Source organism: Mustelus asterias, chromosome 8 (assembly GCF_964213995.1).
Source record: "Mustelus asterias chromosome 8, sMusAst1.hap1.1, whole genome shotgun sequence".
Lineage (NCBI taxonomy): Eukaryota > Metazoa > Chordata > Chondrichthyes > Carcharhiniformes > Triakidae > Mustelus > Mustelus asterias.
The window spans coordinates 90,692,217-90,719,707 of NC_135808.1; the positions used below are offsets into that span (position 1 = coordinate 90,692,217).

General features: G+C 42.5%; 1 protein-coding gene across 1 annotated transcript in view; it reads right to left on the minus strand.

Annotated features, from left to right (window-relative positions):
• Positions 1 to 14,644: 14,644 nt before the first annotated feature.
• LOC144497344 (uncharacterized) overlaps positions 14,645 to 27,491 on the minus strand; it is a 56,499-nt gene continuing 43,652 nt past the window's right edge. Inside the window, exons 14-18 of the mRNA XM_078218470.1 lie at positions 26,763 to 26,811; positions 25,184 to 25,306; positions 18,249 to 18,277; positions 15,234 to 15,309; positions 14,645 to 14,888 (exon numbers count right to left, since the gene is read on the minus strand). Of these exons, the coding sequence (XP_078074596.1) occupies positions 14,768 to 14,888; positions 15,234 to 15,309; positions 18,249 to 18,277; positions 25,184 to 25,306; positions 26,763 to 26,811 (398 nt within the window). The 3' untranslated portion in view covers positions 14,645 to 14,767. The remainder of the gene's footprint in view (positions 14,889 to 15,233; positions 15,310 to 18,248; positions 18,278 to 25,183; positions 25,307 to 26,762; positions 26,812 to 27,491) is intronic.

Consider the following 27,491-nt stretch of genomic DNA (forward strand, 5'->3'; position numbering starts at 1 on the left):
ATGCATATTTTCCTGAAGGGGGTGGTTCAGTGACCAGAAACTTGAGACATTAGCCTAGGGATAGTAAAGTCATATGTAGCCATCTCACTGCCACTCAAACGCAAAACTGACCCAAGCATCAGCTGTGACCTTCATAATCTGTTCATCGTACAATGCAAAACTATCAAGGTGCCGTGTTTATTAAGCAATGCACAGATTTTGGATTATGTTCATAATTTTTATTCAAAAGATTCAATACATTCTGTATTGGGGTAATAAGCAATATTTTCTATGCAATTAGAACCTAATGTGATCATCTGTAACAAGTGCTACTTACATTTACCGTCAGCATTCCGGCAGATTATTTGGTTTCCTTCTCCGACATCTATTACATCCAACTTCTCTCCAGATTTTATGGGTAAATATAAAGGTCTTTTTCTCTCTTGCACAGCATTCTGCTCCACAACTGCAACGTTCTCCACAACTATCTCTTTAGTATACTAGGAAAATATCCACAAAATGTTAAAATGGATGTTTTAGCATCTTGTGTGAATGTCACAAACTGCAAATCCTAGTCCATTACCACCTGTTTTTCGGTCCTTAACTACTTTCCACTGATACGCACCTGTCAACTCCTGGCACAATTATTCTATGCAACCAGGATAGCGGGCACACACCAGCATGATCTTCTGATGAAAGGCTCACACAAGTTGCACATAGATGGAATGGAAATCCTCTTGGTTCACAAATGCCCTTGGATTTCACGATGGAGCTTTGTTAGCTAAGTGGGTACAACTGATGACAACTTGAACTTGGAGAATCCAGCTATACAAGCAAAGCATTTGACTTACTTTGCTGAATGTAAATGAATTCATTTCCTTGCCTCAACATTGGATCTGTCACCACTTTTATCCAATGGTGTACTGAGACTCGTAAAATGCTGCAAAGGTCTCCGGACTATGCCTGGAATGACCCCAGTGCATAAAAGTTCAAGGCCACTGCTATCTTGAGAGTGGCAGGCATTGAGTGGCCACCAACATGAATAGAGCCAACGTTTTGAGTCTAGATGACTCTTCATCAGAGCTGGGACTAATCTCCCGAGGTAGCAATTCACAGAGGACTGTCAATGTCTCCCTGGAGAGATTCAATCTATGAAGGCATTTGCATTCTGACCACTGAAGGTAGGTCATCCTTTAGCCTGAATATACTGTGCACAGTACATTGTCTTCTCCTACATCAGCCTGCCTGTTGTCTCTTCTGCTAGAATTTAAATACAGAATCTAACAGGCCTTTGCACAGTAGCAGATCCCCTCATCTGCCTGAACAGCTGCTCTCCTCTCCAGTTCCTTATTGGAAGAGGAGCCTCCTCTAGAGTGCACAATATCCATGGACAATGGCAAACTCCAGTTCCCATGCTGGAGTACATTCCTGTCTGGAGACCCCTTTCCTCTCACTCCCTCCTTATTTGTTAAGGCAGCTTAAGATGGTGAATAAATAAAGAGCAACAAGATCCAAACACAGCCACCTTCACCAGCAGACTCTGCTGCTGAATGCAGCCATGATCCCACATGCAGGCCTTTTTATCCACCCTTGCCCTGCCTCCTCATACACGCCGTGATTCACTCCCAACATTGTTTCTGTGCGCCTAACAAATATGAAGCGGGCAACATAAAATCACAATGGATTTGGTGTTTAACAAGATCACTTGCTCATTAATTGGATTTTTAAAAACGATGGGTAGGGTTATAATTTTGGCGCTCGAGTGCCTTCGGAGACTGGCATGATAATGTCCGGTTGCCAATTTGTGGTTGTAAAATCCAGCCCATAGTCTTTAAACTGAAGCAGAGCTCTTATTGCTGACCCTAGTGTATCCACCATGTATTTTCAGTGAAAATCATACTGATTTTTTTTGGCAGAATGCATCATTTGGAAAGTAAACTCACCTTAAATTTTTCTCTAAATTCTTGCTCCTTTAACAGTTTCTTCTTATCCACTTTCGTCTCCTTTTCTTCATTTAAATCTTTCCTCTTGCCTTTGAATATTCCTTTTGCCTTCTCTCTAATAAAAAAAAACAAGTTTTACAGTTCCACATTGGTCTTTCAGGTTTATTCACAAAAAGTGGCATTTTTGCTTAAAAATATAGAATATGGAGCCGAGTCCATGTGGAGTTCACGTCCTCGTGGAGCGGAGTCCACGAAAAGATCAGCCATGATCTTATTAAATGGCAGAGCAATCTCGAGGGGCCAGATGGCCTACTCCTGCTCCTAGTTATATTCTTATTTTTCTGCTTTATAACAGAATTAAACATCTAAAGCCAAATATAACATTGGTTGTGTAGTGCTTAGGATTAGCCTAAAGATACAAGATCTTATTGAAGTTTTCTTTTTTAGTAACTTCCTATATTATTTGTATTTATGTCAAAGTTTTATTTTAAAATCCATTCCAGTTTTTTTGAACAAAGTAGAATATTGAAATGTTTAACAGTTTTTTAAAAAAGTTTATTTATTGGAGTCACAAGTAGGCTTACATTAACACTACAACAAAGTTACTGTGAAAATCCCTTAGTTGCCACACTCTGGCTCCTGTCCGGGTACACCGAGGGAGAATTTAGCATGGCCAATGCACCTTACGAGCACGTCTTTCGGACTGTCCGAAGAAACTGGAGCACCTGGAGAAAACCCACCCAGACATGGGGAGAATGTGCAGACTCCGCACAGACAGTGATCCAAGCTGGGAAGTGAACTTGGGTCCCTGGTGCTGAGGGGCAGCAGTGCTAACCACCGTGCTGCCCTGCACTGTGTGTGTTAATGATGGGATTAGAGTAGTTAGCTCCAAGATGTAGCAGTGTCACAAGTATGATGGGACAAATGGTTACTTACTGTATTGCAGTTTCTGTGACCTGTTAAGCACGCTAATATTTTGTTATACTTTGGTAGATGGATGTTCTAGTTACTTGTTCTTAAAAAGGTTTTTCTTTTAACTGATCAACTGCAAGTTTGCAGCTGCCAAATGTTTTGCAAAGAAAACCACCAGTGCAGTAATTGGAAAAAAAACCTCAGTATTCTTGTGTTCAAATGTTCTTCTCTCCTAAAGGCACCACCCCCTATTGGGATAGATTTCCACTGACACTGCACCCCAGGGGCCAGTCTTTCATTTGCAAATCTTTGTCTCAATATGCACTTTGACTATGGCGAGCCTTGTAGCCATGCCAAATTTTGTTCTTGTCCAACTCTACCTCCACACACCTCTTTAGATCCAGCAAAAGTGTGGGGTCACTCATCCTCCACCCTAACCTAGTAGTGCTGATGCCAATTATGGAATTCTACTGCAACCCAGCTGAGATTAGTACAAATGATCTGTATTTTGTGTTGCACTGAATGGGAAATTTATTTAAGTCAAGTGGGTAGCTTGTGAAACTATAAAAATACTTAGACACACGGGACAAAAGTCTGGATTCAAATTATTTGAAGAGTGAGCAATATATCTGCACAATTTATCAGTTTGATATGGATTGTTAATGTGTCAAATACAGATCACAAGTTTTCACAACTTAATTTCACTGGATAATTTTTCTATGTTGTACCATACTTTATGATTGTTTTCACATCATGAAATCACAAATTAACCTCTGTAAAGCAAACAATTTACACATAGATAACTGAAAGATGGAATGTGGATGGGTCTGCTTTCTATACTGGGAATTCTTGGTTTTTAGGTGACGGAGGAATGATACTAAAGTTCACTGACTAGGAGCCATAGTAAGTGAGGAGAAATAAAATAGAAGATTGCATCAAGACGACTGCATTAAGACATAGATTGATTCATGGGAGTGTGCAGAGTTGGAAGGTACAGTTCAATCATGAATTGTACATTTTGAGAAAAGTGACAGTAAAAGGAAGCATGCCCTTAAGCAAAATTCATAAGAGTGAATGAAGAGGGAAATCTGGTGATTTGCAGATTTTTTAAAAAGTGAGAGTGCAGGTAGGAAAGTTTGCAAAAGTACAAATTGGGTTCTTAATTTCATTCACTTCCAACACGATCAATGGAATGATGCCGAATTTGTGCAAGGAATTGGTTCGGTCTCAATCTGAGCAGCAGACTTTAAGACTGCTATGAGAGGTGTGTAAAACAAATAGGAAAGATTTACAAGAAATTATACATTAGGAAGAAAGACTCAACATTTGGGTGACACAGTGGTCAGCAGCACTGCTGCCTCATAGCGCCAGGGGCCAGAGTTGGATTTCCAGCTTGGGTGACTGTCTGTGTGGAGTTTGCACACACTCCTCGTGTCTGCGTGGGTTTCCTCTCACAGTCCAAAGATGTGCTGGTTAGGTTGATTGGCCAAGATAAATTTTCCCTTAGTGACAGGAGGTTAGCAGGGTAAATAAGTGGGGTTATGGGAATAGGGTCTGGGAGGGATTGTGATTGGTGCAGACCTGATGGGCCAAATGGCCTCTTTCTGCACTGTAGGAATTCTATATTTCACTAGAAAGACAATTTTAGGCAGGGACCTAAAGGCTATTTCCAAAATTATAACCAGTTTTGAGAGTAAATTGAATTACTAATTGTTAAATTGATAATAAAGAGATATGAACTGATGATTACTGCTTGAACAAAAGCAGAAGTCAGACAACATTTTTTGATGAGTTATTAGATGACAGAATGCTTTGCTTCAAAAAAGATGGAAGAAAAGTACTTTTGCAGGCTTACATTTCATAAGGCGGCTTTCTGTATGAACTTTATATCTTTAACAATTAGGCAGCTAATAACAAACCTTTTAAACCCAACTTCTTTGACAAGCCTTTTGGTAATCGACCCAACATTTCCTTGGGTGGCTTGTTATCACATTTTGTTTTATAACGGGCTATAACTTCCACTCAGCAGCGGAAATTCATGTCCTGCTGAAATTACAAGAGTTTAAAGCACACTGACCTGCTCCGGAAACCTTTGTTTCAAACCTCTAGATCTATTGGAAGCTGCAGTGAAGGCTACAGTGCGATGCAACTACAGCAGGTTCGGGGAAGGCATGCTGCCGCCGCTCCCCACCCCCCACAATGGCCAGTAAGTTACGGGCCAATGTTCCTGTGAAATGCTTTGCAGATATTTATAACAATTCATAAGCCACAGAAAGTTTACGGCACAGGAGGAGAGCAGTACATGTGCTGGCTCTCAGAGGGAGAAATTCACCCGCTGTCACTCCCCTGCCCTCAATTTTCTTCTCAGATTATAATCCAACTCCCTTTTGAATGCCCCATTTGAACTCGCCTCCACCACACTCAGGCAGATCCAAACTATCCTAATTCCTTGTTCGTTAAAACTTTCTCTAAAGTTGCCATTGCGGTTTTGCCGATTACATTAAACCCGTGTCCTCTGGTTTTTGATCCTTCCACCAATGGGAACAGTTCCTCCCTATTCACTCTGACCAGACCCCTCATGATTTCGAATATCTTTATTAAATCTCCTCTTAACCTTCTATTCTCCAAGGAAAAACAGTTGCTTCCCTTATTTATTCTTTCAATCCCCTTAGAACTTCTATATTCAGATTATTATCCAGCTGACATCTGTCATAAGAACAGCATTTCTTCTTCATCTTAATCCTGTTAGTCAGGGAGAGAGATGATAGGATGATTTTTCCCCTTTCACTTCACCCCACTCCCCCCCCCCACCCCCCGCCCCCTCCCGTGTCCACAAAAAAGTGTGTTTAGGAGGGAGTGATTTACTTTCTTAATTATTGTGAATTTTAGTAATAATCATGAAACAGACTTTGAGTCAGAAGAAAAGATGTCTATTCACACAATGCCTCAAAATGCAAATGCAAAAAAAACACTCCCAACATGCACATAGATGCTCACACACAAATGAAGAGGAGTTCTAGAGAATTAAATGCCGCAGCTACAGAATATAAGCAGCAAATCATGTTCAGATAGTGTCCTTTTAAGGTGTATACTGTGTACGCCTAGATGAGTTCTCTCTCATAGTTCTTTGAATGGAAATTGGACACGTCCAGGTTTCTAAATAAGGTTATGGCCCAGTTTCTGTAGAGGTGAATCTTGCAGCTGTAAATTAATTGGTTGCCCTCATACTGCCCGAGGAATGTTTCATCATGTCCTGATGGTTCCCAGACTTTTATGGCTTCTCTCTGGTACTCCGAGTAAGAAAGACTGGTTATCTAGAGATAGTTTCAGTCACATGACACCCAATACCTCCATTGTCCACATAACCTATTTGAAGTTAGCAACCATGGCCACACAATGGTGGCTGTTCATACCTGCTTATGATGAACCGATTTCTAATCAACTGTTTTGTTAAACTTCAAACTTGGTGACAAAATTCTGGACTTGAATTTTAAACACCCAGTCAATAGGATGTATAGATTCACAAGTGGTTTTGGATTGTGAATGTTTTCAAAGTCTGAATGACCTTTGACAGCCATCTTGGGTAGCAATTTGACCACTTTTTAAAGCTAGCATCAAAAAAGTCCACATTGAAGTCTGAATCTTGAAAGTTAAGAATATGATATCCTTACTGGGCATGACCATCCCTGTATCTTTTGTCATCCAGGGAGCTCTGGATTTATTTGCCCTACCTTTCCCATTTGTTGAAATACACCGTGACTGTGTCTTAACTCTCTCTTCTTTAAAGGCAACTCATTGTTCAGTTACCATTTTGACTGCCAACCTTTGATTCCAATTCATTCAGATTTATTCTTACCCCATTGAAGTTGGCTTTCCCCTGGTTAATTATCTTACCCTGGATTATTCTTTGTCTTTCACACAGCCAACCTAAATCTTATGACACAATGCCCGAAATGTTCCCCTATGGATACTTGATCCACCTTATTCCCAGGACTATGTCAAGCAGTGACTCCTTTCCCATTAGACTAGAAACATATTCATAGAATCCCTACAGTGCAGGAGGAGGCCATTCGGACCATCGAGTCTGCATCAATCACAATCCCACCCAGGCCCTATTCCCATAATGCCACATATTTACCTTGCTCATTCCCTGACACTAGGGTCAATATAGCACGGCCAATCAACCTAACCTGCACATCTTTGGACTGTGGGAGGAAACTGGAGCACCTGGAGGAAACTGGAGGAAACCCACGCGGACATGGGGAGAATGTTCAAACTCCACACAGTGACCCGAGGCTGGAAATGAACCCAGGGTCCCATGGCACTGTGAGGCAGCAGTGCTAACTACTGTGCAGAAAATTTTCCTGAACACATTTGGATCGGTGGCACAGTGGTTAGCACTTTTGCCTCAGCACCAGGGACCCAGGTTCGATTCCTGGCTTGGGTCACTGTCTGTGCGGAGTTTGCACATTCTCCCCGTGTCTGTGTGGGTTTCCTCCGGGTGCTCCACTTTCCTCCCGCAGTCCGAAAGACGTGCTGGTTAGGTACATTGGTCATGCTAAATTCTCTCAGTGTACCCGAACAGGCACCGGAGTGTGGCGACTAGGGAATTTTCATAGTAATTTCATTGCAGTGTTAATGTAAGCCTACTTGTGACTAATAAATAAACTTCAAAGTCCCTCATTATAAATATTGTATAATTCTTGCATCTCTGAAAATTCCTTGAAGATTTATCCCTCAATATCTTTCCCACAGTTGGTTACTTGTGGATAATACAGAAATGCAATTGCATCTATTTTGTTTCTTTGCTCTAGTCAAATAGGTTTTGGCCTTGGCCCCTCTGGGACATCCTCTCTCTTCAGCAACGCAGTTTTCTCATTAATCAATATTGCCACCCTTCCTCCTTTCCTTTCTTTTCTGAACACCTAGTTTATTTAATACCCAGTCTTGTCCTCCTTTAAAGGCAGGTTATTTTTATAGACACATCATTATATTTCCACATGGCAATCTGCGCCTGTTAACTCACCAATCTTATTTACCACACTCTTGTGCATTAGCATGTATGCCTACTAACCCCAATTTAAACTTTATTACTTTCTCCCTTACTCTGGACCGACATTATAACTTATCATTTACTACTCTAGTGTTGTGTCTCTCCCATTAGTCTGAGCACCTTGGTATTCCTCTCTGATATTACCTCCTGGTCACCACACACTTGCAAAGTTGGTTTAAACTTTCTTTAACAATACCAGCAAATCATCCTGCAAGGAAATTGGTCCTAACAATGTTTGGCTGCATCCTGTCCAACGTGTCCCATCTCCGCCACAGCTGATCGCAAGGAATCTAAATCTCTCCCTCCTGCACCATCTAATGCCCAGGAATCTAAATCCCTCCCGATTGCACCATTTTTCCAGCCACATTCAGCTTTATCCTAGTTCTATACTCACTTGTGTGTGGTACCAGGGATAATCTGGAGATTCCTAATTTTGAGTTCTACTTGCTAATTGTCTACTTAGCTCCTTAAGTTCTGACTGCAGGACTACATCTCTCATTCTGCGTATGTTGTTGGAATCAATATGGACCATAATTGCTTGCTGTTCACCCTCCCCTGTTGAGAGTGCTCTGAAGATGATCAGTGGCATCCTTGAGTGGCACCAAGAAGGCAGCCCACCATCCTGGATGCACAGCAGCAGCCTCTATGTTCCCTACCTATCGAATCTCGTGTTACTATTGCCATTCCAGTCTCCTTTTTGCCCCCCCCCCCCCCCCCCCCCCCCACCAAAGCTGAGCCACCCATGGCTCCATGGCCTTAGCTCTGGCTGCACTAGAACACCTAGTTTATTCAGTTTTTAGTTGACTCTTTAGTTCACTTTTTTTTAGTTGAAGTTGTTTGGTTCGTCCCTTGCCATGTATCCTTTTATAATCCTCCTCCTTAAATGCCTGTTCAAAACCATTATTTAACAATGTTATAATCTCCGCTGTGAGTGAATGTTAATCTCTGATCATCAAAGATCAAATCTAATGTAATCCAATTACAGCCAAGACAATGTTCTGAAGTGGTCAGACTCTGTCTTTCCTTGCTCTGCAGTTGCCTTCCTGTAACTAAAGCAAAGACCATCATTGATAGGGGGCTTTTCAGGAAGGAAGAACAGTTAGGAATAAGGATACCTGTACGGTGTACGTATGGAAATACAAGGCTTAATTATTTGCAGTTTATGCACTTCATTCAGTAATCAGAACTGAATACTGGTTGGAGAGTGAGGTGTCCTCAGAGAACACCTGCCTGTTAGTAGTCACGCATTTCCTCTCTCCCTGCGTAATCCCTGCTATCCATGAAGCTCTCAACTTCACGGATGCAGGACCATGACTCCAGCTAATCGCTCAAGTTCTGAAACCTGAAGCTTGAGCTGCTGCAACTGATGACACTCATGCACACAAGAAGCGTCTTGGAGTTCCCACGTAGCACCGGATGTACATTAATACTAGGGGGCATGCACTTAAAGTGGCAAGGGGAAAGTTCAAAGGAGACATGAGGGGAAAGCACTTTTTTTTTAAACAGGTGTCTGCAACATGCTGCCAGGAGTGGTGGTGGAGGCAGAATCGATAGGGACGATTAAGGGGTTTTTAAGATAGGAACATGAATATGCAAGGAATATAAAGGGATATGGACCAAGGGCAGATAGAAGGGATTAGTTTAATTTGGTGTCATGTTCGGCACAACATCATGGGCCAAAAGGGTCAGTTCCTGTGCGTACTGTTCTACGTTCTATGCACAGTTGCAGTTGGAGCAGCCTTGCCATTCCTCCATTAGATTATAAATCCTGCTATTAATAATAAACCTTAATACTACCAAGATATCTTACTCTTTATAAAAGAAAGACTCACTAGCTATTCACAACCCTTCTGTTGTCATCGCTTAAATATAGGGAAGGCAATTGAATGCTTTAGTTAAATTTTTAATATTTGTTTAAAATTTTACAGCTGCTTAAAGTTTTTTAAATTGTCACAAGTGAGGCTTACATTAACATTGCAATGAAGTTATTGTGAAATTTCCCTAGCTTAGACTCGGAATCTTGGAATCTTAGAAACCCTACAGCACAGAAAGAGACCATTCGGCCCATCGAGTCTGCACCGACCACAATCCCACCCAGGCTCTACCCCCATATCCCTACATATTTACCCACTAATCCCTCTAACCTACGCATCCCAGGACACTAAGGGCAATTTTAGCACGGCCAATCAACCTAACCCGCACATCTTTGGACTGTGGGAGGAAACCGGAGAACCCAGAGAAAACCCACGCAGACACGAGGAGAATGTGCAAACTCCACACAGACAGTGACCCAAGCCGGGAATCGAACCCAGGTCCCTGGAGCTGTGAAGCAGCAGTGCTAACCACTGTGCTACCGTGCCGCCCACTACTCAGTCCATAACTTTGGAGAAAGAAAAACACAGCAGCGATACTCATCTTTCAAACAACTCACAGCTTTCCTATGATTTCACTTTGATTTTCTGTAAAACTTGTTTCAAACTTCAGTGCGTTGTCCAGTTCCCAAGTCTCTCCTCAGGTAAGTGATGGACCCTACGACAGGGCCTCAATTCATCTTTTTTCTGGTGCTCCCGATTCCTCAGAGGTCTACTCGAGCTACCAAGTCTCTCCTCAGGCCCCAATAATCTGCTTTAATTGACTCGATCCCTCCCAGCTCTGTTCCAGCTCCTGAGTATCTCATTCGGTTATTTTGGAGCTATCAAATAAGAATGCATTGATGGATTCCTGTCATCTTACCCCCTATAGGATGGTTTGGAGATGAAGTGATAGCATTGATGACAATTAACGCAAAGACCATCATTGATGGGAGGCTTTTCAGGGAGGAAGAACAGTTAAGAATAAGGACACCCGTTTGGTGTACGTATGGAAGACGCAAGGCCTAATTATTTGCAGTGCTTGCAGAGCAGAACCGCAAAGTCGGTTAGGATTATATTCACTGGAGTTTAGAAGAGTGAGAGGACATCTCATAGAAACTTATAAAATTCTAACAGGGTTAGACAGGATAGATTCAGAAAGAATGTTCCAATGGTGGGGGAGTCCAGAACTTGCAGTCATTGTTTGAGGATAAGATTTTAGAACTGAGATGAGGAGAAATTTCTTCACCCAGAGGGTGGTGAATGTATGGAATTCACTACCACAGAATGTAGGTGAGGCCAAAACATTGTCTAATTTCAAGAAGAAATTAGATGTGGCTCTAGGGGCTAAAGGGATCAAGGGATATGGGAGGAAGTGGGGGGGGATCAGTATATTGAATTCGATGATCAGCCATGATCAAGATGAATGGTGGAGCAGGCTCGAAGGGCCGAACGGCCTACTCCTGCTTCTAGTTTCTGCAGACCAAGGAAAGACAATCAGAGTCTGACCACTTCAGAACATTGTCTTGGCTGTAATTGGATTACATTAGATTTGATCTTGGGTGATCAGAGATTGACATAATTCACTCACAACGGAGATTATAACATTGTTAATTAATGGTTTTGAACAGGCATTTAAAGGGGAGGATTATAAAAGGATACATGGCAAGAAACGAACCAAACAGCTTCAACTAAAAAGAGCTGCCTAATGGGCATGTCTTCGGCAGTGCTTTATTTCTATGATAAATATTCATAAACTCTTCAACATAAAGAAAGTCACAAACGCTCGAAATACATCATAAAAAGACAAAGGAATGTTTGAAAGACACACCAAGTGAATCAGCATCTAAAAGAGGAAAAATGGGTGAACATTTAAAGTGAGACTTTCTATAGCCTAACTATATAATTCTGAGTTAACATGTCAGGTCGATAGCTTTTCAGGCTAACGAAAGGCCATTGACCTGAAACACCAACTGTTTTTATTTCAGATTTCCAGCATCTGCAGTAGTTTGCATTTGTGCAAAAGTTCGGAAGCTGGGCCCTTTTTTGAAATTTTGACCAGCTTTTTCCTTGAGAAACTGAACTGGATTAGTCATATAAATACTGTGGCTACCAGAGTAGGTCAAAGGCCAGGAATCCTGTGGTGAGTAACTCACCCCTCAATTCCCCAAAGCCTGTCCACCAACTACAAGGCACAGTGTAATGGAATACTCTCCACTTGCTTGGATGAGTGCAGTTCCAACAACACAAGAAGCTTGATACCATCCAGAACAAAGCAGCCTGCTCGATTGCTACCCCTTCCACAAACATCCATTCCCTCCACCATCGACAAACAGTGGTAGCTGTGTGTACCATCTACAAGAACTCAGGTCCCTTAGGCAGCAAACTCACAATCGCGACCATCTGGAAGGAAAGAGCAGCCTATACCTCAGGACACCACCACCTGGAGGTTCCTCTCTAAGTAATTCACCATCCTGACTCGGAAATATATCGCCTTTCCTTCACTGTCACTGGATCAAAATCCTGGAACTCCCTCCCTGATAGCACTGTGGGCGTACACAATGCTTACACCTCAGGCACTGCAGCAGTTTAAGAAGGCAGCTCACCACCACCTTTTCAAGGGCAACTGGGATGGGCAATAAATGCTGGTCTAGCTAACAACAAAACATTCATAAATGAATAAAAACTCAACTGCTCGGTATTCCAGCATTTTATTTTTGCAACTTATTTATTTGTGTCACAAGTAGGCTTACATTAACACTGCAATGCAGTTAACTGTTTAGTTTATAAAAGCATCACTTTACCTGATCCCTTTAGCATCTGCAGTGAAGTCATCTGTGAAATTAAACACAACAGTTTAACTTTTTTTTAAAAAAGTGAATAAAAGTTCACAAAAGTTTACTTATGAACTTTTAACATTAAAAAAAACCAATTTATTAAACAAGAAAAAATGAACTATATTACACCAGACAAAAAAAAATGTTGGAAAGATCTCAGTATGAACACAAAAATGATTCAACACACTATTCCCTTTAGCCAATCTATACCCTTACAGACACAAAAAGACCCAGTGAAGATTTACACCAAGGCTTCTTGCTTGGGCTGGCCCCGCTGCAAACAGTTTTCTCGCTGCTGATTTCTGAGCATTCACTCGATGCATTTTCCCCAGCTGGTATCTTTCCCGGAGACACCCAAAACCGCACTTTAAACTCACTATCACTTCAACGGCAGAGTAAACACAAGTCCCCTAAACTCAGTCCCCCCCCCACCCGACCCCAGCAGCATCTCTTATCAGAGAGCTTGGAACTCTCCGACACACACACTCCACATTTGTTCTCTGCTTTCCCCATCTCCGTGTCTCTCACTGGATCCCTGTCACTAGGCAACATCAGTTTTTTTCTACTTTGTGCTTTGCTTGCCCCGAAAGTCACTGAACTACTTTGTAACCCATCACTTCAGGAATTGTAAAACTACATTTAAAAATCAGTGCATACAAACAAATCTGGAAAACCTGATCTTTTTGCTCGGAGGCCCTCCAGATTTCCTGGTACCAAGCTCACAGAAAAAAATAAATCAAACTGAAACCATGTTCCACCTTATTTAACACAAAAATATAAATATAAATACAAGTTGTACATTATTTCTAACAATATCCAAATATAGATTTGATAAATACAGTGGCATAACTTACCCTCATTACTGCCAGAGGGGAGAAAAAAATAAAAATTAAAATCCACAAATAATAATTGATAACAAAATACATAACTATGAAAACCATATTCACCAGTAACTATCACCCGATTGATGTGCAAATTCATACAATTTTAAAGTAATGTGATCCTTTTAACAACTGCAATCACTGAGTGAGTAAGATTGCGGATTCTCATGTTGTACCCAAAAGACACAATCAATGCAAAGCCTGATGGATTTTGCCTACTCTCAGTAGGCCAACCATCCAGCCAATCACATCAGTAGCTGGATGCAGTCATCAAGCTCTTCAGCACAATTTCCGGTTGGTGTCCCAGGGCAGCACATGGTTAGACTCATCATAGAATCTCTACAGTGCAGGAGGCGGCCATTTGGCCCATCGAGTCTGCACCGTCCACAATCCCACCAAGGCCCTATCCCCGTAACCCCACATATTTCCCCTGCTAATCCCCCTGATACTAGGGTCAATTTAGCATGGCCAATCCACCTAACCCGCATACCTTTGGACTGTGGGAGGAAACCGGAGCACCCGGAGGAAACCCACGGTTGAATAACCTTTTTAAAAAGAAAGTCGCATTCACTAAATCAACATTTATTTCCAACTTGAGCACATTGCAGATGGCTGGAAGGAGGTGAAACGTTGCTGCAAGGTTTCCTGCTACCTCTAGAATGTTGTAAGGCAGCATTCGAAGGGAAAGGTGGAGAAAGGATCACACCAACTGCACTCAGAAATGTTGGTTGTGGATGGGAGGGGAAATGTGCTGCAGAAGCACTACCCCAGGGACTTGAATCCAAACACAGGGAGAAGTTCAATAACTTCACTAGATCAGCAAAAGTTTGTGTGAAACAAGACAGGAAGAAATATTCGAAGGGTTCACTCCATTATACTACAGTAACATATTCTTAAACATTTTGAACAGGTCCACCCCATTTGTATTTATGTATCTGGAAATCTGGCTAAAAGTTGCCACCGCTGCAGGGATTCGGATGATGGATTGCTCCTTTCCTAACTAGTTGATTAATTCAAGTTACCAGTAGACTGAGCATACCAACTGGATAATAAGTATATAGCACTAATGCAATAATATTCATTTTCACCAAAACCCGGTCTATGCTCACAAGCCAAGAGATTTTAAATCTTGGATACTTTAACACATCAGGGAGGGATTAAACACTGCACTGGCAGAGAAAGATAGCAGGGCCACATGATACACGCATCTTGTCATCAAATCAAAAACAGCACAATCAAAAGTAAAATTCAGCAAGTACACCAGTTCTACCAGCAAGAGCATTGCCATTTTCTTCAGGTATCATAATTTACTTTACCTTTCTGTTTCTTCTAACTTTGTGTTCGTTTCTCCAGTTCTCTTTACATTTTCTTCACGCTTCCTGAAGATATTTCCCCAGCTGCTCTTACCTGTGTCTGATTTGGATGTTCTGTCCCTATAAAAACCACAGAAAAATACCAGGGAATGAACCATCAGGTTTTAGTCACCTTCACTAAGTTCACTAGAAATGGCAGATAAAATTTCCTGATGTATGGAGGAGGGAGGCCTAAACACCACTGATAATCACCATCTGCTGACACTCATTGACTAGGCCACATGAACAATGGTCACTTGGAAAACCTTTCTGGAATCATACTGCAATACAAATCATAACAACAAGAAAGGAGGGAAAGAAGTTGAAGGATGAAACCTTTTACCATTAAGAAATTTAATTTTGATGAGCACATAGGCACAAGTGATCTACAGGTGGCAAAGTGACAATGACAATTTAATTACTTACTCAAAATCACCATGTTCCTTTACGTTGTTAACATCTTCATGCACACTACCTGCACTACTTTCTGAGTTAGTCATAGCTGAGAAATATAAAGAGGATTTGATTAGAAGCAAAGCAAAAGGAGTTTTAAAAACATATTGTGCACATTGAAATTTGGAAAAATATATTGGTATCCTATTTAATCCTAAACCAAGCTTTTCCATTCTTCTCTTCATAAAGACTACCAAATTCTACCTCCGTAATATTGTATATGTCCATTCCTAACTGCTGCTAAAATGACTATTTTCACCCCCATATTTGACCATTAGTATTTTGATAGGTTGCCCACTCTCCAAAAATCTCAGCTCCTCTGAAGCTCTGATGCCATATTCAATTCTGTACCAAATCTCACTTGCTCAATACCTCTGTCCTTAGTGTCCTAATGGTTCCTGGTCCCTAATAGCACAACCTCCTCCTTCCTTGAACTCTCCATTTTCAGACCATGGAGCATAGATGACTTAAGTACAGCTACCAATGGGAGGACAAAGGAAGAGTGATGTTCCAGAGACTGAAAATAAGCATGAGATTTTTCAAAGTCACGATGTTGCTTGACTGGGAGCCGATGTAGGTCACTTGTTTTGGACTGCAGGCTGAACGTTGTTTTTCTGTCTCTCTCTCTGGTATTGGAAATCCTACAGTCAGTGGCTGGCTAGCTAGAAGCTAGCGGCAAGCAGTGGCCCTATTTCTATCTCGAGGTGTGCTGGAAGCTCCAGGACTGGGAGGTCAGAGTTTCAATTCTCTATCCAAACGACTGATTCACAGCAGGTGTTGCAAAGCTACAAAATCCAGCATCACGTGAGCATACTTGCTTTCGTGCTAAGCCTAGAATGGGGTGTATATTTGGGGGAACAATATCTTTAGCTGTTAAGGTTTATACAATATCATGGTTGGTTTTTTTTGTTTGTAATTGGTAAAAGTTATTGCTTATTAATAAAAAGGTTCTCTGTCATCATGGGAACTGTCAAATGAATTGATTTTCTCCCAAATCTACAAAATGAAACTTTTAATGCCAAACAAAATGCTAAAACTACAGGAAGGCAAAGAAAGTTTTCATAAAGAGCCATAAATGTACATGGAAAAAGCATGTACGAACTGAATCAATAAAAACAATATCAACTCAAAACAGCATGCATTAATATAGCACCTTTAATGTAGTAAAACATTTGACTTAAACACAAGTATCCTTGCTTTATTAAATGGGTAAAGTAGACGAGGTTTGTGCAGAAGAGGCCCTTCAGTCCATCGAGGCTGCACCGACACATGAAATGCCCTGACCTGCCCACCTAATCCCACTTGCCAGCACTTGGCCCATAGCCTTGAATGTTATGGCATGCCAAGTACTCATCCAGGTACTTTTTAAAGGATGTAATGCATCCCGCCTCCACCACCCTTCCAGGCAGCACATTCCAGACCATCATCACCCTCTGAGTAAAAGAGTTTTTACTCAAATCCCCCCTAAACCTCCCACCCCTCACTTTTAACTTGTGTCCCCTCATAACTGACCCTTCAATTAAGGGGAACAACTGCTCCCCATCCATCCTGTCCATGCCCCTCATAATCTTGTACATCTCGATCAGGTCACCCCTCAGTCTTCTCTGCTCCAACAAAAACAACCCAAGCCTATCCAACTTCCCTTCATAACGCAAATGTTCCATCCCAGGCAACATCCTGGTAAAGCTCCTCTGTACCCCCTCCAGTGCATTCACGTCCTTCTTACAATGTGGAGACCAGAACTGCACAAAGTACTTCAGCTGCGGCCTCACCAAAGTTCTATACAACTCCATCGTGACCTCTTTAATTCCCTTTAAACATCAGAATTGGATAAGAGCTCAGAGTCCAAATATCTGCATTTTACCTGTCACCCACAAAGCTCCATACCATTGGTGAAACCTTGCATTATTGGGGCTATATAGTGACACTAAAGCAATCCGTGCCTATATGCAGCAAGATGTGGACAACATTAAGGCTTGAACTGATAAGTGGCAAATGACATTCAAACCACACAAATGCCAGATAATGTCCATCTTCAACAAAAGAGAATCCAATTATCTCCCTTGACATTCAATGGCATGACCTTCACTGAATCCCCCACTAACAACATCCTGTGGGTTACTATTGACCAAAAACTTAACTAGACCAGCCATATAAATACTATGGCTACGAGAGCAGGACAGAGGCTGGGAGTAACTCAGCTCCTGACTCCCCAAAGACCGTTCACCATCTAAAAGGCTGGTCAGGAATTGATGGAATATTCTCCACTTGCCTGTTTGATGCAGCTCCAATGACACTCAAGAAGCCCAATTCTATCCAGGCAAAGCAGCTCTCTTGATTGGTACCCCATCCTCTACCTTCAGCATCCACTCCCTCCACCACCGCTGCATCGTGGCATGCACTGCAGCAACTCACCAATGCTCCTTTGACAGCATCTTCCAAACCCTGACCTCTACCATCTAGAAGGACAAGGGATTCATGGGAACATCGCCACCCGCAATTTCCCCTCCAAGACACAGAACATCCTGACTTGGAAATATATCACTGTTCCTTCACTGTCACTGGGTCAAGATCCTGGAACTCACTCCTTAAAACCACAGGGGACACACCTGCACCACATGGACTGCAGCAGCTTAAGACAGTGGCTCACCACCATCTTCTCAAGGGAAAATAGGGATGGGCAATAAAAATGCTGGCCTAGTCAGCAATGCCCACATCCTGTGAAAGAATAAAAACCTAAATCGGTATGATGTCAGAAACAATATACAAATTAGTTCCATTCTCTAGATAAGTGAATGTTGAAATAATTCAGAATGGTTTTGCACATCAATAACATTACAGGACATTTTCACTTAAAAATATCTATTTTGGGTCAAGTGAGAAGAGGAAGTTTCAATTGCATCTCAGTCTTGATGGCCACTGCACTTCAGATAAATTCAATAATGTTTAAGACAAATTCCAAACCACCTCAGTAAAATAGCTACTTACATGAAGTGGATTGTGTTCTTGAATTTGCACTGTGGAAATATGAAATGGATAAATCGTTTGAGAAATAAACATCTAATTTCAAACTAAACACCAGTAGCAACAGTCTCATCAGAGCAGATGGGCTGCCCCAATCATGCCCGCTTCCTGACCATGCCTGAACCACTTGCCTTTGGAGACATGTTTCTCAAATAACTTGAAGTTAGGGTACATACGGAGGGGAGACAACACCAATGTGAGACAGAGTGTGGCTGGGGATTTTGTTCAGGTGGTAAGTTTTTTCTCAAGTTTAAATTTAGATTAAAAGTCAAGCTCTGACATTAAACTTTCAACCTTCAGGCGAGCTAAAATATCCTTGTTGAATATGGAGCTGCCTGGCAGTGGCTGTTATGTCAATCAGCTGAAATTAGTTGGTTCAATTAGTGTTAATATAGCAGAAAGCTAAGCTTGCTAGCTGCTATACCAGCAGAGGTTTTACAAACTGCATGGAGTAAGGGGATACATGGAGGGGAGACCCTGACAGAGCGACATACAGAGTAATAGTTGGGAATTTGGTTCAGGTGAAAATTAAGTGCTGAGGAGCAAAGAGATGCACCTTCTTCTACTTTTAAAAAAAAAACAGAAGTCTCAGATAGTTGGTGAGTTTTCTTCCTTTGTCTCCAAGCTGGATTTTGACCCCAACTCCTCAAATTCTCTCAGTGAAACATCCTTCCTGATTCTGCCTATGTTGTTGGTTCTCATTTGGACTGGTCACGTGACGGCGAGTCAAGCAGCTCTGGGATATCAGGAAGTAGTAATGGGGGAAGCTCTGCCCTTGACTTGGTCCAATAGGTACGATGTGTTGTTACCTGTGACGATGAGGAGGAGGACTGCAAGGTGGCTGTGCAGACTGACCATGGCACCATGGTGAATAATGTCATTAAACTGGGGGGGAGCAAAGAGGCATTTGGTAGTGACAGGAGACAGTATAATCAGGGGGAATAGATACTGTTCTTTGCAGCCACGATCGGGAGCTCCAAGAGTCGAGTTGCCTACATAGTGCCAGGATTAAGGGCATCTCCTTGTGGCTGGAGAGGAATTTGGGTGGAGGGAAGGGGCCCAGTCATCATAGTCAAAATGAGAACCAATGACATAGGCAGAACCAGGAATGATGTCCAGCTGAGAGAACGTGAGGAGTTTGGGTCAAATTAAAATGCAGAATATGAAAGGTAATCATCTCTGGATTGTTACCTGGGCCATGCACCAATTGACATATGGTCAAGCAGATCAGAGAATTAAACCATGGCTCAAAAAGAAGTGTGGGAAGAGGTGTTTAGATTTATGGGGCACAGACATCAGCATGGAGGGAAGAGTAAGCTATTCTGTTGGGATGGGCTACACTTGAACCGGGCTGGGTTCAGTGTTCTAGCCAAATGTATAACCAGGGTGCAGAGTGGCCTTTAAACAGATAGAGGGGAGTGGGGAGAGTTCAGGTGAGGGGAAATAGTGAAATCCAAAGAGAAAGGCCAAGGCATCAGAACAGTGCAACCATGGGGGCAAAGACAAGCATGGGGACAGAAAGCTTAACAAAAAAAAATAAAAATCAGTGAATAAGATTAATGCAGGACACAAATAGTGGTTCAGGATTTAGATCTATTCGTCATTACAGGGACATGGTTATAAAGTAATCAAAGTTGGGAAATAAATATTCCAGGGTACATAACATTTGAGGAAGACAGCCAGAATGGCAAAGGAGGAGCAGTAGCTCTGATAGTAAAGGATGGCTTAAGGACATTGTTAAGAAAAGATCTACCTCAACAACATCATGAAGTAGGATCAGTATTGGTGAAAATTAGGACTAACAAGAGTCAGAGAATACTGGTGGGAGTAGTTTATAGGGCCCATAACAGTAATTATACATTGGGCACAGCATAAAACAAGAAATAATACGAGCTTCCAATAAATGCAATAATTGTGGGGGACTTAAATCTGGACAATCAAATTGGCAAGATGATCTAGAAGATCAGTTTGTATAATGTTTTCATGATCGTTTCTTGGAGCAATACATTGTGAAATTGACTAGAGATAGAACTATCTTAGATACAATATTAGATACTTAGATACTGAACCAGCATTAACCACTAGTGTTGCAGTAAAAGATTCACAGGGAAATAGTGATCATAAAACCATTGAATTCCAATTAAGATTGAAGGGACATAATCCGGTCACAAATAAGAATCTGAAACAAAACCAATTACATGGATATGAGGGGAGAACTCGCTGTGGTTAATTGGGTAAATAGACTACAAGTTATGGAGGTAAATGAACGGTAGGAAACATTTAAACAAACAATTCAAAATGTTCAACAAAAATACATTCCATTGAAAAACTGAAACTCAGCAAGAACAATCCATCTGTAGTAAGTCAGAGGATTGGGACTGTTTAGAAATCAGCAAAGACCACCAAAAATTAGAGAAAAAAAGGAAAAATGTATGCCTCAGGGGGATTCACAACGTAAAGTGAGGGTGGGGCTTCACCCAGTTTAAGGGGCCAGAATTGACATGCTGAGCGGGTCACTGATCTGTCAGTGGGGAGATTGATGAATGCACACTGCCCCCCACCCCATCCTCCAATTGCCGATCTCCCGATCGTTGGCCTACTGATTGTTTCCCAACCCCCTCCCTGATCCTCAGCATCACTGGCCAACCCAAACCCCCCCATCCCCTGGGACAGCCCCAATCACCGGCCCCCCCATGGCCAGGCCCATTCCGCTCCATGGCCAGCCCGGATCTCACCCCCATGGCCAGGCCCATCCCACTCCATGGCTAGCCCTGATCTCACTGCTCCCCACCATGGCCAGGCCCATCTCACTCCATGGTCAGCGCTGATCTCACCGCACCATGGCCAGGCCCATCCCGCTCCATGCCCAGACCTGATCTCTCTCCCCTTCCCCCCGCCAACCTACCGCCATGTGCAGCCCCGATCACCACCTCCCTCTCCCACTGAGCCCATTGCGAAAGTGTGCAGCAGGTCCCCCACCACCACCACCGATTGGCCCCAGTAGGCCCCGCCCCCTTCAGTAGGTCCCTACCCCCTTGGTACTGCCCAGTGCGGCACCCCCACTCTGCCCCCGACCTCAATGGCCTCTGCCCCACTAGCAGGGTTAGCAGCCTCGTCCCCATTGCTGGGGGCCAGTTGTAATCCCCACTGGTGGGAATCTCTCCCGGCAGGGGAGGGGGGGGGGTGCGGGGGAGGGGTGGAAAGAGTGGTGGGGAGAAGACCCTAGGGGACTCGGAGCTTACCTAATTTCAATATGGTAATCAGCCAGAATAACCTGGGAGACTCGCAATCAGCTGGACGACGGTCGCGAGTCTCATTACAGACCCCTCACAGATATCTCCTGGCCCATTGTGCTATTTGAGCATCGCAGTCCCAGCCCACATCTGGAATACTGTGTGCAGCTTTGGTCTCCACATTTAAGAAAGGATATCTTACATTAGAGTTCACAAGATTGTGTTCACAAGATTAGTGCCTGGGATGTAGATAGGCTGGAAATTTGGGCAAAGAAATGGCAGATGGAGTTCAATCCTGATAAATGCGAAGTGATGCATTTTGGTGGGAATAATGTAGGGAGGAGCTACACGATAAATGGAAGAACCATAAAGGGTGTAGAGACGCAGAGGGACCTGGGTGTGCAAGTCCACAGATCTTTGAAGGTGACGTCACAGGTGGAGAAGGTGGTGAAGAAGGTATATGGCATGCTTGCCTTTATAGGACGGGGCATAGAGTATAAAAGTTGGGGTCTGATGTTGCAGATGTATAGAACGTTGGTTCGGCCGCATTTGGAATACTGCGTCCAGTTCTGGTCGCCACACTACCAGAAGGACGTGGAGGCTTTGGAGAGAGTGCAGAGGAGGTTTACCAGGATGTTGCCTGGTATGGAGGGGCTTGGTTATGAGGAGAGATTGGGGAAACTGGGGTTGTTCTCCTTGGAAAGACGGAGGATGAGGGGAGACTTAATAGAGGTGTATAAAATTATGAAAGGCATAGATAGGGTGAACGGTGGGAAGCTTTTCCCCGGGTTGGTGGTGACGTTCACGAGGGGTCATAGGTTCAAGGTGAAGGGGGGGAGGTTTAACACAGATATCAGAAGGACATATTTTACACAGAGGGTCGTGGGGGCCTGGAATGTGTTGCCGGGCAAGGTGGTGGAGGCGGACACACTGGGAACGTTTAAGACTTATCTAGACAGCTATATGAACGGAGTGGGAATGGAGGGATACAAAAGAGTGGTCTAGTTTGGACCAGGGAGCGGCGCGGGCTAATTGTTCTTTGTTTCTCGTTTCAAGGCTTCATTCTATGATCATCTTGCTGGTGCCAGTACAGAGCGAGACTGCGGATAGTTGGGAACCTGTCTCGGGGGCAGGGAATTCAGATGGTGTTCGTAAAGCAGAAGTGGAAATGAATAGGGTTGGGAAGCATTTTCTGATCAGGGCCAGTGTGATCTCCTGGACTCGTTTCGATCGCCTCAGGGGGTCGGAGAGGAATTTCCCAGATTTTTTTTCCCCATATTGGCCCTGGGGTTTTCACTCTGGGTTTTCGCCTCTTCCTGGAGATCACATGGTCTGGAATGGGGGGGTGGGGGTGAGTTAATAGGTTGTGATGAACAAAGCATCGTAGCTGTGAGGGACAGCTCGGTGGATAGGATATTAGGATGTAGATAGGCTGGAAAATTGGGCGGGGATCCTGGATTCAGGATTCAATCCTGGACCGGGGAGCGGCGCGGGCTTGGAGGGCCGAAGGGCCTGTTCCTGTGCTGTATTGTTCTTTGTTCTTTGATGTCCAGTGATGAGAGGCTGAATAAATTGCTCTTATATTTTCTGGAGCTGAAGAGAAAATTGGGCTTATTTTCTCTCTGGAGTTCAAGAGAATGAGCAGCGAACTCATTGAAACCTACAAAATTGTGAAGGGTCTGAAAAGGGCAGACTCCGAGATTGCATTCACTGGTCACTGAGTCTAAAACAGGGGAGCACATTCTCAAGATAAAGGGACAATTCCTGAAGGGGGACAATTCCCTGAGGGGGACAACCATGTGGCAAAGTGAAGAGGAGAAATTACTTCACTCAAAGGCTTGTGAAATCTTTGGAATTCTCTACCCCCGAGGGCTGTGCATGCTCCATCGTTGAATATATTTACGGCTAGGTTAGACAGAATTTTGGTCTCTCAGGGAATTAAGGGACTTGGGGAGCAGGCTGGAAAATTGAGTTGAAGCCCAAGAACAACCGTGATTGCATTGAAAGGCGGAGCAGGCTTGATAGGCCATATTGTATACTCCTGCTCCTATTTCTTGCATCAAGGATCATATCCTTCAGTAACAACCTCTGTCACCAAAATATCATCTCTATCTGCTGGCCATCCATTCATTCACACCGGCTGAGTGTTGGAGTCTGACCTCTCGCACTGAAATGAGGACCAGTAGTAAATTCCCTCTTAACCTCACATAGCACAATGATGTTTGCCATGCATCCTAACCCCTGAATGCAGCACTCAACGACAGATGTTAGCGTCACGAAAGAACATTTTTTTCTATTGGTCACATTCAGTTTTTGCATCAACTATTCTCAAGAGTCTGGTATACAATATTGTTTGAATGCACTGCCTTAACAACAATGAATCATACTGAATCATTGTGCAAAGTTCCCCACTGCATCAGCATACTGCATCATTAGGCAAAGTTCCCCTTCTCACCCTGTGAACTTTGCTGCCTCAGAGCAGTGACAATTAAACCACATTACAGGCAGGTTTACACTGTGGCTTACCAGTAGAACTGGGATTGATGAAACCTACTTCCTGTAAGATTGTTATAACCAGCAGGTTGGGACTACTTTCATACCATTAGATTGAGTGATTTCAGACCCAAATCTCTGAGGTGCAAATAAATTGTTCGCTGTGATACTGCATTACTCAGTTAGTTAAAAAATTAACATGGAACATATCCCAAAGCACCCTCTTCAAATTTATTCTACCCATTATTTTGCCTTTGACATATTGCAAAAGAAAAAAATTCAGTTAGTAACGAGAAATGATGATTAAAAATGCTTGTGCTCTAATCATCTTTCTTTCTGGTGAAGTACTGTTAGAAACATTAGGAATGCTTTCTGCTGATGGTCTCAGGAGTACATTCAAGAGAAATGTGTAAAGTCAGACTTGAAATGTCACAATTATTTAAGTAGAATTTCAATTAGCCAATGATGAGACACAATAAACACCTCTGAGGGGAAAAAAGATCTTGAGCTTGTTCAGGGGAGCCATTTGAAACAGAATGTGTTAAGTAGAGAGTCAGGCTAATGTCAGATCTGCCAACTATAGAAAATATACTAGAAAAAGACAACTAGGAAATGGTGCTGCAAGAGGAAATTGCTGCTATATATTAGCTGGTTTTCTCTTTCGTATGGATCGAGAGATTAGGTAGAGGAACAGAGAAAGCACTTAACCTCCTCCATTCATGTCCTCCACTATCAGCATATAGTGGCAGCAGTGTGTACCATGTAGAAGATGCACTGGAGCAACTTGCAAAGGCTTCTAAGCACCTCCCAAATCTGCAACCTCTATGACTTAGAAGGACAACGGCAGAAGGTGCATGGAAACTATTCTCTCAAAGTCAAACATTGTCCTGTCTTGGAAGTATGCCATCATTCCTTCATTGTCATTAGGTCAAAATCTTGGAATTCTTTTCCTAACAGCACTGTGGGGGTACTTTCACCACATGGAATACAGTGGTTCAAGGTGACGCCACCAACACCTCAAGGTGAACTATCCTGAGAGCAAATTTAACTGAAGCCATCATACAAAATGAGAATGCATGGAGAATAAATTAAAATATATAAAAATGAGGCGAGATAGAGCACATATAAATTGAGAAAATGAGGCAGCTCGTAAAAAGCTCCTAGTATAAATACCTGAGATGATCTTGCGCCTTTTCTTTTTTCGTTTTCCCCTTTCCATTCTCCTCCCTTTCTCCATCACCAATTTCCTTCTTGAACAGCTTTCCCAGTTCTTTCATTCGATCTTTTCTAAGAGCCCTGGATAAATGTGAGGAACATTAACACAGAATTATGCTTATATTTTCCGAGGGAAGTGCCTTTTTGCTATGAATGTGAATAGGCATGTTTGGAGATAGCTCAGGTTTTAACAGCAGTGCCCAATCTGGTCTGTGCACATGGTCCACACACATACATTTTCAACATGGATCATTACAAAGCAATCCCAAGCAAAGGCTGATGTTTATTCTCCCTACCTATAGGGGTTAAGGCAGAGCATGGAAACCCAACTGTTTCCTTATTGAGATAAGTTAACTCAGTGCATTGAAGGATTGAAACTCAAGACAAGAACTTCATTGTACAGCGCAGAAAGTCTTTGATTTGAAATTTCTAATTTATGTTGAGCTAGCTGATCTTAACTGGGTGACATTGGGGTGCTACAAAGAGACCCTTGCTGGAAAGTGAAAGTGGATATAGCATGGATAAGACTGCCTTCACCTCCATCAGCACAGATAGGCCAAGAACACTCATTGTGCAAACCTACACAATAAAGAATCGTCAATGTGTGACATGCTGAATGGTGAGCCAGTGATTTTAGGAAGGAAAGAAATAAGACAAATATTGCTAATCTGAAATAAAACATCACTTTAGATTTGACTATCAATTATTTTAGATAGAAAATGGGGCAATACCCTTGAATATATTGCACAAGCCTGTGTTAAGTTGCATTCAGACCAAACAAAAGCCCCAATGTTTGATCCTCAACCATTTCTTGATATTATAATTGATCTCACAGTAGATCACAAACACTTGTGGAGGACAAGCCCCATAAGACATGGAATACCTACTGCCTAATATTGACCCTTTCCATTGCTTAACAGCCAGTAGATATTGAAAGAGAGAGATAAGCCGTTGCAATCTCTGATATCTACTCACTAAGTCACGATAATCACTTTATGTACATCAGAGGAATGACAAGATAAGTGAAGCCTGAAAAGGTGTCCGGTTAATTGAGCTACTCAACCAGCGCCACAGTCCATAAAGGACAAAACTTAGCCAAGGTTCTTTTTCCCGATCCCCATTCCATGGCTATTACTGTAATGATGAAACTGTTGGGAAAGATCAAGATAAGCATCAGTTATAATGCTGTCTGTGTTAAAATAGCTTAAAACCATGGATTTAGTTTAAATCTTTTACATTTTTTCCTAAAAACATTAATACTCAAGATCCTTTTCCATGGATGAAGCAGTGCTCTTACATAAAGCTAAGATGTGTAGGTTAGAGGGATTAGTGGGTAAAATGGGTGGGGCCTGGGTGGGATTGTGGTCGGTGCAAACTCGATGGGCCGAATGGCCTCCTTCTGCACTGTAGGGTTTCTATGATTCTATGATTTATCATTTCAACATGGCCATCTCCAGCGGCAGCACCCAGAATCTTTAACCCGAGTGTGTCTGCAATTCAAATAAATGGAAAAATGAAGTCAATGTAAAATGCTTACTCAGAACCACTTGTTTCTACATCATCGTACACTTGCTCATGCAGTGATTCTGAAACAAAGAAGATACATACAATAAGTCCGACAGGAAAAAGGAGTGAACAACAGACTGTGGAGAGCCACGAACAGTAAACAGCATTAACCTGAGTGTATGGTTGAGCCCAAGGAAAGTTTGATTACTGTGGCCCAATGGGAAGAAATTATTAAAAAAGTAATTAACTCAATATTAATGTCAGAACTGACATTACATTTTGCATATTTACACTCATTTATTATATCATCCAGAAATACACCATTAGTTTCCACTAATCCATCCTGATGACTGGGATTATTACCTCATTACCACTTCTCTCGATCCCTCCACTGCCAGTAAATGATCAAAATTGCTTCTTCAACATTCAGTACTGGATAAGCAAACATTTTCTTTTACTAAATACTGGTAAGACCAAAGCCATTGGTCCCTGCCGCAAGCTCTGTACTCTAGCCATGAACTCTATCCTTCTTTCATGCAACAGTCACAGGTTGAATCTGCACCAATCAGGTCACGTAAATCCACCTCCATTATATCACCTGGCACTGCTCCTGCCTAAATTCATGCTGCTGAAACCCTCGTCCAGGCTCTGAACGTTACTATTCTAACATTATGGTAACTGACACTACACTCGCTTCATAAACTTCAAGTCACCGAACATTCTGCTGCCCATGTCCTAAATTGCACCAAGTCTCATTTAC